This window comes from Ascidiella aspersa, chromosome 3, assembly GCF_963924565.1.
Source record: "Ascidiella aspersa chromosome 3, kaAscAspe10.2, whole genome shotgun sequence".
Lineage (NCBI taxonomy): Eukaryota > Metazoa > Chordata > Ascidiacea > Phlebobranchia > Ascidiidae > Ascidiella > Ascidiella aspersa.
In genome coordinates, this window is record NC_139449.1 from 39,432,809 (window position 1) to 39,448,231 (window position 15,423).

Below are 15,423 nucleotides of genomic sequence, written 5' to 3' on the forward strand. Positions count from 1 at the left end.
ATCGAAGACAAATAAATATGAAAGCTCAAACCGTTTCGAGCAGCAACTGACTGAGTTTTAGCGCAATACTTAAAACCATTCAGATAGCAGAAACAAAATGACTAAAAATATTAAAGCTACATTACTAAAAGTACAGCAAACATAATAACTATATCGTCTGTGACGTAACAGTGTATGACAATTGAAGGTGTGGCGTGCCTGTGATTGTTGTGGAACTGTTCATAAACGCTACCAACAAATTAATTATTAGGAGTACAATATTTATCTTTTTCGGGGGGAGGGTTTTGGGTCTTTTTTCTTGGCCCCTGTCACCCCCTGGCTACGCCTATGCCCGTGGCCCCCCAATTACCGCTCCGTGACCGAAAACCCTGGGTTAGTTACAAATATATTTTAATTATTTAATGCAGTATTTATAAACTTCGCAGCATTAAGATATTAAAGTTGTTACCCTTGGGCTACACGGCAGTGGATACATATTATTGGTGAATTTGATCCATTGGTTAATTATTATTATTTACTTAGGACGGTCTATTTATTTAGTGAGATGGTTTACCACAGCTGACACTTTGTGGGTGAATCGGTCGACACAAAACACATTTACAATTAAGGGCACTAAAGCGGTGGAGGTAAAGTAGCAAACATAATAACATGCCACACATTTTTCGTCACGTTTGTTTGGCTAAGGCACAGTTTAAATTATTATCTGCATGCTGAAGGTGCAGTAGCTAAAATCAAAATTGTGACATTAAAGAAAAAAATTTAAGAAATTTCGTTGTAGAGGTAAAGTTGCAAAACGTTTCAATGTTTGATTTAATGTGACAAAGGTGTAGGTACAGTTTAAAATCATTACCCACGTATCAAAGGTGCAGCAGCAAAACACAAATATTTATTATCTTTGATAAAAATTAACAATATAATCATGACAAATTATAAATTTATTATTTTTGTTAAATTTCACGAATTTGCTTGTTTGGCAACTGTAGCAAAAATGGATTTAATCTTTGAATGAATTACCAAATATTTTTATGGAATGAACTATTCACTCGGCTAATAAAGTAGTTTAAAATAATGTTTAATAACTAATGAGTGTATGTGTACTTGAGCTAGCCGACTTTTTGCTAAATTGGCTACTGTACCTCTGACTGCTTATCGATTCTTTAAAAACAACCTACTTTGCAATCTTTGTTCTTGATGACGTCGGTGAGTGGACTGATGTCTGTGATGCCACAACCGACCAACCACAACATCTCCAACTTGTGAACAATCTCCGACAAACTTTTAACTCCGGCGTTTTGGATTTGGTTGTTGTTGAGGGAAAGCACCTCCAACTAATTCATAGAAACATAACGTCGTGAGTTTAAATATTTCTTTTCAATGTTTCGTTGAAATAAATTATTTTGTACAAAAAGCGAAACAAAATCTCAAGTAATTTTGGACGAAAATATACAAGTGGCAAAAACACCGCAAAAAGTTTTATTGTTTGACTTAAGGTGACGACAGGGAAGGTACAGTTTAAATTATTACCCTCATATGTATTAAATATTTGAATCAATTACCAAATACTTTTAATAATGCAGTAGTTATAAACTTAAGCTATTTCCCCGGCTAAAAAGTAGTTTAAAGTAATGTTTAATCACTAATGGGTGAGGGTGTATATGTTCGCAAGCAAGCCAAAAAAATATTTTTACTTTTATTCCAAAAAAAATTCTCTTAAGTTTATAACGAAACAAATTTCAAGTAATTTTGGCCGAAAATTTAAGGTAAAGTAGCAAAATATAGCAATGTTTGATTTACTGCAGAGGTGTGCATGTTAAAGAAATCACAAGTGTGGGCTGCCGTACGTTGATACAAATTTTGTCAACTCAATAAAAGTTGGTTTGTGAAACTGACCTAACAGCACACATGTTATTAAATATAGTCCTAATGCGTCAAGTCTCCTTCTAATAAACCTCTTGCCATTTTGAAACCCTTTTTTAGCTTCGCGCGATTGACGTTAATCAGTTGCAAATACAAAGGCGTTCACTTTGGGTCGCGACAATCTTGAAATTATGTATAGCGGCGTATTTTTGTTACGATTTATGGTTTGCATAAGCATACAAAGGGAATGTGACATCGCTGCCTCTGGTTTTTTCACACAATATTATTGTCAATGTTTATTAGAACGTCACACAGGTCCAGGATTGGGCTTGTACCTTTAAGACAGTGGTCGGCAAACTGTGGCCCGATGTGCAACTTTTTGTAATTTTTAGTGGCCACAAGCTATTTTTTAATATTTCGGTCATATCACGTAGTTGTTGGGCCGCGTACTAACCGAACATTCATTGTACTGTATTTTATTACGGGTGGTTAAGAGTTTTTGTTTTGGCCCATTGTTGCATCACAGGGCAGCCAGGCCATGTGGCTTCGGCGAGAAATGTAATTAGTTGGTGTAGGACAACTCGTGTTAAGCACCACTACTAAGCGAAATATTACTTAGCGCCAGTTATTTCCTTAAACACTAAGACGCAAATACATTCAACACTACACAAATAATAAGGTTAATCGAAGTCACGTTCGAACTCGTAATAATGACTCTTTGTCCCGTTTTAAAAACATCGCCATTGCTGCAGTGGTAAATAGCTGTGAGGTTTATTTTTAACTTAAACGTTGTTAATTAAAAAAAAATGTTTAACCCAGTCGTTGACGCAATTTGAAAAAGTTTATTGGACTTGTGATGTACCCAGCGATAAAAAAATCAACTTTTTAGTATTTATTTAATTGTTTGTATTCGAAAATTACAAGCAATTCTGCAGTTTTTGGTAACAATAAGTTCAATTGCAAATGTCTTATAATAATATTTTTAAGCAGTGTTTTTTAAGATGTTTTCAGGGAGCGCAACGGTCCAATGAAGTTTAGATACGAAACGAAACCATTGCGGACGCCCTTGGAAAATAGAAACGACCCACTATAGGGCGTCGCGCAGCACGGTGCATGTAACTTTGCAAATAAATGGTTTAGTTGTAAATTTACAATTATTTTGTCATTATTTGTGGTTCAGCCATAAACTGAACAAGTCAGCAAAAATCGTTGTTAAGTTTGATTATTTGTCATATTTTGCAGTATTTGGAGATAAAGAAGTGCAAATGATCTGTACACACTTTTCCACATTGCTCGTAAGCGCTGGAATATATAGTGTTAGCAACATGAAATTGACGAAAACCTGTTTTCTCACTTGAAAGTACTGCGGAATTAATGAGCTAAGCTTAATAGGAAAGTAAAAATAGATGTTTTAAAATTTTAAAGCACACGAGCATAAGGTAAGTTAAGAAATTAGCTAAATAGCAAACTTTACTCTCAGACACGAAGGAATTTTGGTTCCTCAAGAAATTATGAAATTTTAGATTTATCTTCGTATTTGACCCTAATTTACCCAATTTCTCGAGAAGTTGTCTCTAACACATTCCGGGAATCGCTTAAATTAATTGTTATTTCTTTTTGGGTTTGAAAAAAAAAAATTGAAAAAATGTGATTTATTTTAAAAGAATTGGATTAAAACTAAAACATAGGCCAAACAACTGATTTATTTAAAGGATTAAAAGCCACTCTGTTCATAAATACTTTGTCGCCAATTTTAACATTCTTTGCAATAAAGAAACAGAACTTTTATTTACACTGATGATGGCATGAGTTATTGCTGAAACGTCTGTAAATTGCGAAATGTCGATTTTATCGAATATTATGGCTTTGACATTTTTATTAAAATTACTAAAAAAAAAACGTGTATTGTATTCCAAATGTTTACATTGTGTTAAGCGTGAACTGCTTTATGGGTCATTAATTTGTTTATCCATGCTTGGAAATAAACGAACAGACTTTTATGAAAACTAATGTTTACGTATAGAAACCACAAGACAGGTTAACGATAACCCAAGAAATGACCGCGCTAGGACGGAAGTTTGCAGACTACGTGCCAACAAATTTGGCGAGTGGTATTTCGGCAGGCGGGCGAGTGCTGATTGATAGCCGCTACCCAGACTGGCGAGTGTAAATTTTTGCTCATGAACAACCCTAAAGAACTATACTTTTTTCGCGTCACGAGCGAACTTTTATCCGTTTTAATTAAGTTCAATGAGCAGTTGAGCACTAAAGCGCTATGCATACTTCCGCATGTTGCGCCGCGGTGATTCAAGAATGCTACAATTGCAATTTCAGTCAAATTACACTATTAATGGCGTTATTTCAAGCAAAATTCGAATCGCTTCTTATACGTCACGTACATAGGCGCCGAACTTTTAAATTCCAGGACGTTTTTTTTGAATCAGTGCGAAATTCTTACAAAACAAAACGTAACTTGGGAAAGTGATTTAGTGCTTTCGCGTGTTAGCTGAATCGTACAAAAGAGCGGGGAAACGGATTGATCTACATCAGTGTTTCCCAACCTTTTTTACACTAGTGCCCCTTGCGCTCCATATTATTTCATATCGCCCCCCCCCCCTCCATCTTGCTTTACAGTAAAGTATTATGTTAATCGTTTTCTGACATTATACTGTCTGTACTTTTGTTTCGATGAGCTGTCAGTCATGTTTTAGGTTGACTAACATGCATTCACTATAGGAATTTACGTGAGCATGTGTATAAATTGAACTAAATTAATTGCGTAACTTAAAAAATAAGGCATGTAGGTAACAGGACAAGAGGACATAAAATTTACATACAACAATATTTCAGGGAGTCGAACCGGTACCGAACCGGAACTTTATGAACCGGGTTTGGATCGATTTTTTCCGAACCGTAACCGGTTTTTATAAGATTTTAAGGAGCTGAACGGGAACTGAACCAAATAGTTTAAAATAACATAAACCTTAGCCGAACCCGGACCTGTAAGCACTCCAGCATGACGTAACAACTTGTATTTTACAGAGTCAAGTTACGCCATGTTCGAAATTTTATGAAAAAAATATAAATATTGATTAAATAAAAGGTTGATTTTTTATTTTTTAGATATTTCAATATTGAGTTGCTGTTTTTTTAATAAGTCACGTAACTTAGATTAAATGACTTACAATTCAAAGATTATTCTCTACATTTATTGACCCACATTTTTAGATTTAACGCAACTTATATTGGATCCGAACCGGAACTTACGAACCGGTTTTGAAATAACGATGGTCGAACCGGAGCTGAACCGGAACTTTAAAATTGCTCGAAACCGAAACCGGAACTGAACCGAATTCCGAAATAATTCTTAAACCCGAACCGAACCTGAACCGGAAAATTCAAACGGTTCGACTCCCTGCAATAATTGCGTTAAGCTTTAAACACACTGGTGAATACTTCTTTGCGCTATTGCAATAAAAATGGCTGACAATTCAACATATAGTTTCATAATGCAATCCAGCTTGGCGCTAGCTGAACATAAAAGATTAATTCCTACTAGACATACATTATTTCACAAGGTTATGTTATTATCACGAAAAATTCAACTTTCTGCACCAAGACTTAAATCAGGGGTCGGCAACCTTTTTATAGTCGCGGGCAAAACCAAACTCAGAAAGATCTTTGCGGGCCGCACAAAATGTTAACTGAGAATTGTGTGATTAAAATGTTAAAACAACTGTAAATCAGGCGGGCCTCGGATATTTTTTGCGCTTAAAAACGTGTTTAATTACATTTAAGTGGCAGTAAAGTGTTGGCGCAAAGCGAGAAAAAGCGTTTGTTTGGTTTAAAATTCGAGTCCACATCATCCATACTACTAATATTAGTGTAATAAAACTACTTTGAGGAAACGCGACAACCTTTATAGTTTATCTAGTTGAGTGTTTGTTAACCTTTTTAAGTCCGGGCGCACCTGGCGAGCGAAGTGTGCGTGATTTTTTTTGGTACCGGCATTTCTTTTAAATTTCTTGAAAGTTTTTGCTACAATCCCGAAAATAAAAAATAAAAAAATGTTAAAAAATATATGTATATATGCATAACATTTTTGAATACGTTTTCCGTTTGTCCGCGACGCACTTGGCAGCCTTCCACGGCGCAACGGTAAAGAAGCGCTGCTATATGACAGCATCAAAACGTAAACAAACCGGAGGTAGAAAATAAAGCACATTGAAATTTTTCGCACTTCATATTTAAAATGGACTGTGTCTAGTTTGTCAAAGAGGCGGTGGTCGAATGAATTACATTGCCGACCCCTGTTTTAACTATACAAACATTTTCCCGCGTATAAAACGGTTAAGCGCAACAACAACCTTACATAAGAACAATACCCTTACTTTGTTACGTCAGAAGTTAAGAATGAGAGAGGGGGGGGGGGGAACTTCTACAAGTTCTTAGAACGAAATTTGCCATTTAAGCTCAAATGTTACATACAGTATTACAGTGCTGTTTGTTACTGTTTATATGGGAACTTTTTGTAAAGTTTTGTGGAAAGTACTTTTATGTAACGCCACCTTATGCGTGTTCGGCGCCCCCCCAAACGAGAAAAAAAAACACCCCCTTGTAACTCGGTACCGCCCACGTTGGGAACTTATGATCTACATGAAGCACATGATGCGCGTCAAGTACAAAATGGCGGAAACCCAGCGAAGTTTAATCCATGTTAACCGTGAACTCCCAGGCACCAATTATCGGATTTTGTTGATTGTCATCATAAATTTGTGGCGATATGTTGTGACCACATCTCTAAGGATACTCTATAACAGGGGTCGGCAACCTACGGCCCGCCGATGTAATTCATCCGGCCCGCCGCCTCTTTGACAAACTAGACACCAGTCCATTTCACATACTTTTTGACCATTTTAACTATGCAATTGCGGAAAATTTCAATGTGCTTTATTTTCTACGCCCGGTTTGTTTATGTTTTGATGCTGTCTTTTGAACTAGATCAGCGCTTCTTTGCCGTTGCGCCGTGGAAGGCTGCCAAGTGCGTCGCGGACAAACGGAAGACGTATTTAAAATAATGGACATATATTTTTTATCATTTTTTTATTTTCGGCAATGTAACAAAAACTTGCAAAAATTTAAAACAAATGTCGGTTTACCAAAAAACAATCGCGCTTACTTTGCTCATCAGGTCTGCCCTAACTTAAAAGCTTAAAAAACGCTGAACTAGATTAACTATTAAGGTTATCGCGTTTCTCAATGTAGCTTTATTAGACTTTTCATTAGTAGTATGGATGACGATACTACTAACATTAGTAGTATGGATGATGTGGACTCGAATTTTAAACCAAATAAACGCTTTTTTCTCGCTTTGCGCCAACACTTTACTGCCACTTAAATGTAATTAAACACGTTTTTAAGCGCAAAAAATATCCGAGGCCCGCCTGATTCACAGTTGTTCTAACATTTCAATCACACAATTCTTAGTTAACATTTTGTGCGGCCCGCAAAGATCCTGAGTTTGGTTTTGGCCCGCGACTAGAAAAAGGTTGCCGACCCCTGCTCTATAATATGCAGTACTATTTTCAATAAACCTAATTCAAATGGTTAAGTTGTGTGGAAACGATAACTGTCTCAATATAACGATAATTATTTTGTGCAAATATTATTAACAACACCCATTACCTAATGTGTCCAATGTCCATATACCTATTCTAGCCTAATATGTATATATATATATATTAAAATATTGGTGAAAATATGAAATGTTATAATTTTAACAACAAATCGCGAAGTAAACGCCAAACCAAGAGATAGAAATTTGCTTAACACACTTGTTAAGCGACTAACCTACCTCTTACAAACCACCGTATTTAAAAAGTTACCACCGTCTTAAGACTGGCTTGTATTTTTAAATTTTGAAAAAAAAAATAATTTAAAAAAAAAATATATTAATATTCAATATTAATATTCGCCATAAAAATAAAATTACAAATTTTTAAAATGTAGACAAATATACACGTTGTTTTAATGGTAACGATGGGATGGGTGCACTTGCTTCTTTGCTATCAGTTATGTTAACCTCTAACGAATCACTTATTTGAGTGAAGCAATCACGAACAGTCTTAAAACCGTGACCGTATATAGCCCACAGTGTCAGCGCAGCAAGCTGTAAAAACGTAATTCTTATTAGCACAACGCAACACTATGACGTCACAATGGACAATTTAACTTAAAGCGTGCAATGACGTCAATGGACAACTAATAACCAACTTGGTTTGGAAAAGTAAGCTGCCTGAAAAGTTTATTAAACAAAAAAAATTCTTCTTCAGGAGCGTCGTGTTGATTTTTTGTTAGGTGCTTCGCGGTCCCAGAAAATTGTCTTGCGGCCCCCAAAAGGACCGCGGACCCCAGTTTGAGAACCACTGTCTTAAGCCAAAGCGTCATAAGGATTTTGAACTCCATAAAAATATAATTTAATAGATCAATGCGTTTTTGCTTAAAGCGCAATTCCTGTTTAGTCTTTGCAATACAGTTTTAATGCTTTCGAAAAAAACGCTACAAACTAACATTCGTAAACCAATCGTTTAACATGTTTGTGGCCCCTGAAGTAAACTAATAAGTTGTCCCGGTAATTAATTTCATATTTATTCTGTACCTTTAAAAACAGGGGGGGGCGCGATTCTGTTTTAACATGCTTCCTTATATGGGAAACCACGCTACAAGTAACTGTTAGCCAGGGCATGGCATTGAAATCTTTATATCAATAATGTAACAAATACAAATTAATCTATAAATAAATTAAACGAGACAACATGCTGATAATTACATGAAAGCACTTTACCTTGTGAGTCATTTTCCCGATTCCTTCGCAAATGTGTTCGAAACCTTGACTTGTCAGCTTGCAGTTCCCCAGACCCAACATCTCGATTGGTTTGTCGACATGCTGGAGCATCCGCCCCAAAGCGTGGCATGAACTTGTACCGATGGGTTGGCGGCTAAAATCAGCCTCCACAGGGAAGTGCTTTGCGAAAGACTGGATCACTGCTTCATTGCATTCTTGCAAATCAATAATCATTCCAATATCTAAACACAGTTTTCAACAAATATTAAAAAAGCAACAAAAATAACATTGTAGGTTGAACCAGCAATTGGCACTGTGACGTCACAAGTGTGAATTGTTCTAACAATGGTTGTTTAAAGCAGAAGTTCCAAATTTTTTAGACGAACTGATTAAATAAAAATATGTTCACAGACCGGCAAAAAATCACAATAAATAAGAGAGATAGTACTTGTGTAAGATATTGTAATATTTCTGCCATGTAAGCGGCTTGTTTTATGTTGTTGGACAACTAACTTTCAAAATCGTAACTAATAGTAAAAAGTTTACGTGAGTAGATCAACCCAGAGAAGAACTTGTTTCTAACGAAGTCATTTTTACACGAAGATATTTATTTAATGCTAGGTTATCCATAGATTGATGATTTTATATTTTTACCGCCATCTACTTAATGTGTTTCTTTAATCGCGTTCACGGCTAAAGCTTGTAGCGCCCAAAATGCTCACGTGTGTTTTACTTGTTTGAATATATATGTCCAGTGAAAATATAGCACAAAGTAAAATAAATGTTGTAAACTTACCAGTGGGCTCTCGTTTGAATTGCTTTGAAAGGCGTTTGTACAATTTCTCAGCCTTGCCTGGAAATATATCAGGAAAACATATTTTACAAACATGTAAGTTTTTCTGTTGACAAACTTTCACTTTTCGCACTTTTAAGTCGCCCATCAAGCTTAATTAGATGCTGAGCAGGCGCGGATCTAGGATTTCAGTTTGGGGAGGGCCATGAATTTTTTTCAGATATGACGTCACAATTTTTTCAGATATGACGTCACAAAAGTATACCATTGCGTGACGCCATAATTCAGGTAAAAATAACATCGGCTGGCCGAATAAACTAACTCCTGCAGAATAACGCGAAAAACAGACCTTTTGAAAGCACGAAAAAGTAATAAGGTTAGCCTCTACAGTGGGCCGGTTTCCTAGTTTGACCCGGTATGAAGAATATCGCTGAAAGACGCTACCATGTCTATTGTCTACACATCTTGCTTTTTCCCGAAAAGGCGAGGACAACCGCACATGCCACCGAAAAAGCGCCGAGGCCACGTCGCAATAAAACCATAGCGTTGTCTGCTGCGGTCAGCTGTGGTTCTTTCATGACACTTTTCTCAATTTTTAAGTTACTGTAGTTGTTTTTTGCCAAATAAGGTTGCTGAAATGAGCAAAACTCTATGCAGAGTTGATCCTAACATTGGATAGTTTATTCAAATCTTTACACAAGGGTCGGCAACCTTTGTGTAGTAGTCGCGGGCCAAAAGCAAACTCAAAAAGGTCTCTGCGGGCCGCACAACATATGTTAAATGAGATTTTGTGTTATTACAACTTTATAACAATTGTGAATCAGGTGGGCCTCGGATTTATTTGCACTTTGAAAACGTGTTTATAATTACTTTTAAAGAGGCAGCAAAGTCGTGGCGCAAATTCGCTAAAAAAGCGTATACTTGGTTTAAAACTCGAGTGCACACGTCTCCATCCCCCTACTACTATTAAAAAAGTGTAATAAAACTACTTTGAGAAAACGCGATAAATTTTATAGTTAATCTATTTTAGTGTTTGTTAACCATTTGGGGCACACCTGGCGAGCGAAGCTAGCGAGCGCGATTTTTTTGGTATACCGGTATTTCTTTTAAATTTCTTGTTTTTGTTACATAAAAAAAAAAAAAAAATCGTTAAAAAATATTTGTCGATTATGTTTGAATACGTTTTCCGTTTGTCCGCGACGCACTTGGCAGCTTTCCACGGCGCAACAGTAAAGAAGCGCTGATCTAGTTCAAAAAGAGCATCAAAACGTAAACACACTGGATGTATAAAGATCATTAGCGCGAAGCGCGAAACTTTTTTGCCTTTACACACTTAAAATAGTCAAAAAGTATTTAAAATGGACTCGTGTCTAATTAGTCAAAGAGGCGGCGGGCCGGATGAAGTATATTGGCAGGCTGGTTCTGATACAGATTTGCATTAACAACAAAAAAGCTTTTAATTGTACTTGGATATAAGTTAGTTATTATAAAGTCGAGGTCAGCGTACGGTCACTTAAGCCGTCTTTGCAAATCTGAAAAACGCCGCTTTGCGCGAGTGCGCGAAACGAATTTTACCATTTTTTTGAAATATTCATTACATGGCGCCATAAGCTCGAACACCACTACAAAGCTTGAAAATATGGTTTATTTTGGCGAAAATAGGCCATACTACCTAGGGAACCGCGAAAATAAGCTGCCTATTAAGTAAAAAAAATGTACATAGTTTTTAATTTTGGAGGGGGGCCATGGCCATATCGCCCCCCTCTAGATCCGCCCCTGATGCTGAGCAGTTAATGATTTCCAAATGAAGGATAATCTGAATCATTGCCAGTTGTAAGTTCATCAAATGGTCGCTTACCTTCATTTGTTGGTTTCTGCGGATTGTCCGTTCTGCTTTGGTCGACATTTGGTTGGTTTGGTTGATTGACAGGTGGTGTAGCTGCTTGTTGCTTGGCAACCTGCATACAAACATAGCTGGTGAACAAACAGAACAACTCTTATAATTATAAAAGCGTATCAAGCAGAAGCATGGGCGCAAAGTGTGAGGTTACCTGGGGTTGGGAGGGGTGTTATTGGTGACGTCATAGCCACAGTGACGATTACAGCGCTGGAGTGTGAATAATGTTGTCTCACACAACTCATATTTAGCGCTTTAATTTGAATACTGGTTTATTTTCGTCCATTGTAAAAGTCTTAACTTACGATGAGTTTGGTTTTTGATATTCGTTATGCGAAATATTGCTCAGAACTCAAGTTTAACATTTGTTCTAAAATGACAATGTTGTGACTTAAGTTTGACTTGGGCTTAAGTAACTAACGACTTATACTTGTTATTTGTTAAGAAAGACTTGAATTGGACTTTAGTTGCTTGCTAATGATTTGACTGGGATTTAGTCATTTTAAATTATCTTGTTTAGAACACTGGGTGTGATGCGACCCCGATAGCGTCCAGCTACAAAACGTTAAAGTTCCCAGATGCCAACCAGTAGGCTATATTTATCCCATTGTATTCACATGCGATCAAACTAAACTGCTACTAATATCAATCACACCAAATTATAGAAAGAAAATAGCAACCTGTTGGTCAGTTTGTTGATGTGTCGGTTGTACAGCAGACGAATCTTGTGCCAACTGTGACTGGGCTTGCTGTGGGTGGAAGCTCCCGGGTCTCAACTGGCTACAAACAAATAAACTTTCACGTCAAGTAGTTTATTAGTAATTAGTTTTACCAAAGAACCATAATAAAGTGTTGCTACATATCCACACAAGGGCTTACAGGTTTTTTTTAAGGTTTGGTTTGGGTGACCGCTAAGTAGTTTTAAAAGACCGCAAGTGTTTCATTTAAATACCAAACAGTTGCAAGTCCAAAATTTTGGAAACCGCTGGAGAAATTTCACCGTTTCCCAAAACACCTTAAAAAAACACTGCTGGCCGCAATCAATACATTTGTCGCAACGTTGTTTTCATTGGGCTTAGGTTACCGATTCCTGATGGAAGCGATTAATCCAATTAAATATGACCTGAACAACTATGATTTCTATGGATAAATGGGCCATATCTTAGTCGAGGTGAAATATTCTGGCACGACCAAATCCTAAATATGTTTAGCGTTACACAAAACTTGTGGCAATAAACAGGTTGGTGGTGATAGCAAACCCGTAGCTTGAAGTTGATTGCGCTTCTCTTGGAGAAACGCTTGGATGTTGATCGAGCAGCAAGGAGCTTCCCTGTATCTTCTCCTCACACACAGATGCCTGAAAGAATTGCATTTCAATAAATCATAAAAATATTAAAACTATTCCAAACATCCAAAACAATTTCTTTCATTTTCACTAATTAGTTAGCTAAATTAATTTATATAAAACTTTTAAACAAAAAATTGCACTACTTAAGCAAAACAGTACAAAATGCTACTGAAATTTATTTGTTATAATATATTTTTGTTTGTAAACATCAACTGCAATACTTGTAGTGTGGATGGTGCGCCATCAAGTGGTTGCGGAGTTGCCAAGTGCGTCGATGAACTAGTTGATGGTTCTGACGTTCCTGGGTAAAACATAACATCACACTTTTCACATATGACCACCTTACATGGATATTTTTCAAACAGCTTCCCAGGATCCATCAAATTATGCTTACATGACAAACCAAACAGAAGCTTTAAGCACCAAGAATTGATTTTCAAATTTAACCTAACTTTTGCATATTTTGTAGCATGGGCGTAACTAAGGGCATTATTGATAAAAAGGAAAACTTAGCCCGGTTGGTAGAGTGGCGGTCCCGTTAGGCCGAGGTCGTGAGTTCGAATCTCACCGCATGCAGTTTTCTAAAATTAATAATTAAGCGACTATTTCGGTTTGCCATTAAAACCCGGGATGTAATATTTATTTCAATATTTTTTTTCCACGTTTAAGCTTTACAGAGTTGAGCAAGAAATATATTTATGATATCTATTTGTACAAGCTATAGTCAGCAAGATTGTGTAGTGTAATAGTTTTGTAAAAAAAGATTCATAACCACAAAGTAATTTCAGAAAAATAATGAAACAAATTTCGTTTAAATTCCCAACCTAACGAACCGAAGCAAATAGAGATAAAATAGTTAAGACTAACCCTTTAATTGCTTTGTTTTTCGCCGGAATATCGCAAGAAATCTGTTGAAGAACTTCGCAGGCAAACCTGGAAACATTCGGTAACATGATTAATATTGAACACCAGGTTACATGGCAAGCACAAATTGTTAACTGAGGTATATTGCAAAAATTAGGAGTTTAACAACTAGAAATTCAAGAAATATTTATTCAAGAATAAAGTCGTTTTCGATTCTAATACACAGGATTTAATTAGGAAGGGATATTTATTGTTATTAATTATAACACTCGATTTGGTGACACATTGCACCACGACATAAAAGTAAAGGTTTGCAAATCGCATACATTTTCATCATGAAGATAGCTTCTGTATTAAAATGATGTGTTTTTATTTTTTTGCAATTCTTTTTACAATGTATTTTAATCAAACTGTTTGCTCAACAATTTTCTAAAATAGCTAACGTCTTGTTTTTTTCGGCATTTTAATAGTTGTTTTCTTCTTGTAATGCCAAAAATATCAACGATGAACACTAATGCGGTACTTTTATACAACAAAGCATTGTTTAAATCTTAAGGAACTTCTCTATTTCCCATCTATCGTTAATGAGTAACGTTATAAAATAGTGATTTGTAATAACGTCATGAAAAAATAATCAGAAACAGCCAATTAACGTTCAGCAAAGCAAAGCAAACTTTTACGACCCAAGGCGAACACGTGCGTCGAAACCGCTTAGTGTGCGATCGTTTACTTCAGGCGAGAAATTAGACCAAGACGGTAAGTATGTGTTGATTTTGATAGAATCATGTTTAGACTATCAGCAGCGCAGTTTCCCAAGTTTCATGTACGGGACTAGCACTAAATTGCAAGCACGTCTTTCACCACCTGCAATACTAAATGAAGATCGTTTTTCCCGGGTTTTATTATGCCACGATTAGCGCAATATCTGCGCCGAGCTGTTTGCCAAAGTCAGCAAAATAATAGAAAAATAAGTTATGTCAATTATACACTAAACACGTGGTCTTACGATATGGTTATAGAGAATAATTTTGAGGTAACAATCATTAAATGCCAATGTTACACCAACATCAGATATTAGCGCGAACAGCGAGGAACATTAGCTGCGCCTAACTCAACGTTTTTGACGATAAGTAAGACGGCTTGACTTTGCGTTGTCAATTGTCGAATACTAAACCTGAACAAATAACAAAAGGCGAAAGAGGAAAACATCCTGCGTTTACAGTCCACCAAACAGGAGACGAAAAACGGCGTTTTCAACCCCTTCCCCCCTGGATACGCTACTAGGTTAAAGTTTTGTCAAAATTAATTATTTTTACGTCAGAATTTTAATCTATTAGGTCAAAATTAATTATTTTTTAGGTAAAAAAAGCGCCTTACATATCAATACAATACATTTCATACTAGCGAAGTAGTTTGTACTACACGGTGTACTTTGCTCATGTCACCAAACCAAACTATAATCTAAGAAATCACGGTTAGAAATGGTGTACATACTTCTTTTTTTCTTTTTTCTTTCATCGGATTCTGCATCACTGGAGGATTCATCGGATTCTGCATCACTGGAGGATTCATCGGATTCTGGAACCGTGAAGTTATCTCCGAGTAGAAGCCCACATTGGAACCTTCTCACCATCGCCCAGTGGGGACTATCGACCAGTTCATCGACAATCTGACTAAACTCATCTAAACCCATGTTCTGGCTTATATGGAGGGCTGTGAAGAATTCTTGAAGTAACTGATGTGAAAAATAAAAATTTTTGTCGCCGTCGAAAAGTTTCTGGTTAAAATGAGAATACCCAGGTACTGCGATTATAACATCC

General features: G+C 36.4%; 1 protein-coding gene and 1 long non-coding RNA gene across 3 annotated transcripts in view; both read right to left on the minus strand.

Moving 5' to 3' along the window:
- Positions 1-11,636, minus strand: part of LOC146162949 (ribonuclease inhibitor-like) — a 30,946-nt gene extending 19,310 nt beyond the window's left edge. Inside the window, exons 1-5 of the mRNA XM_083385340.1 lie at positions 11,628-11,636; positions 11,353-11,452; positions 9,498-9,554; positions 8,702-8,943; positions 1,173-1,328 (exon numbers count right to left, since the gene is read on the minus strand). Of these exons, the coding sequence (XP_083241466.1) occupies positions 1,173-1,328; positions 8,702-8,943; positions 9,498-9,554; positions 11,353-11,452; positions 11,628-11,636 (564 nt within the window). The remainder of the gene's footprint in view (positions 1-1,172; positions 1,329-8,701; positions 8,944-9,497; positions 9,555-11,352; positions 11,453-11,627) is intronic.
- Positions 11,637-12,083: 447 nt separating this feature from the next.
- Positions 12,084-15,217, minus strand: LOC146162950 (uncharacterized). Of its 2 annotated transcripts, XR_014494710.1 has the most exons (4): positions 15,098-15,217; positions 13,607-13,672; positions 12,961-13,040; positions 12,084-12,748 (listed from the first exon to the last, which is right to left on the minus strand). It is a non-coding gene; the product is annotated as an uncharacterized LOC146162950 (long non-coding RNA). The 2 variants fall into 2 exon arrangements; XR_014494709.1 differs by lacking the exon at positions 15,098-15,217 and having other exon boundaries at positions 13,607-13,714.
- Positions 15,218-15,423: the final 206 nt, after the last annotated feature.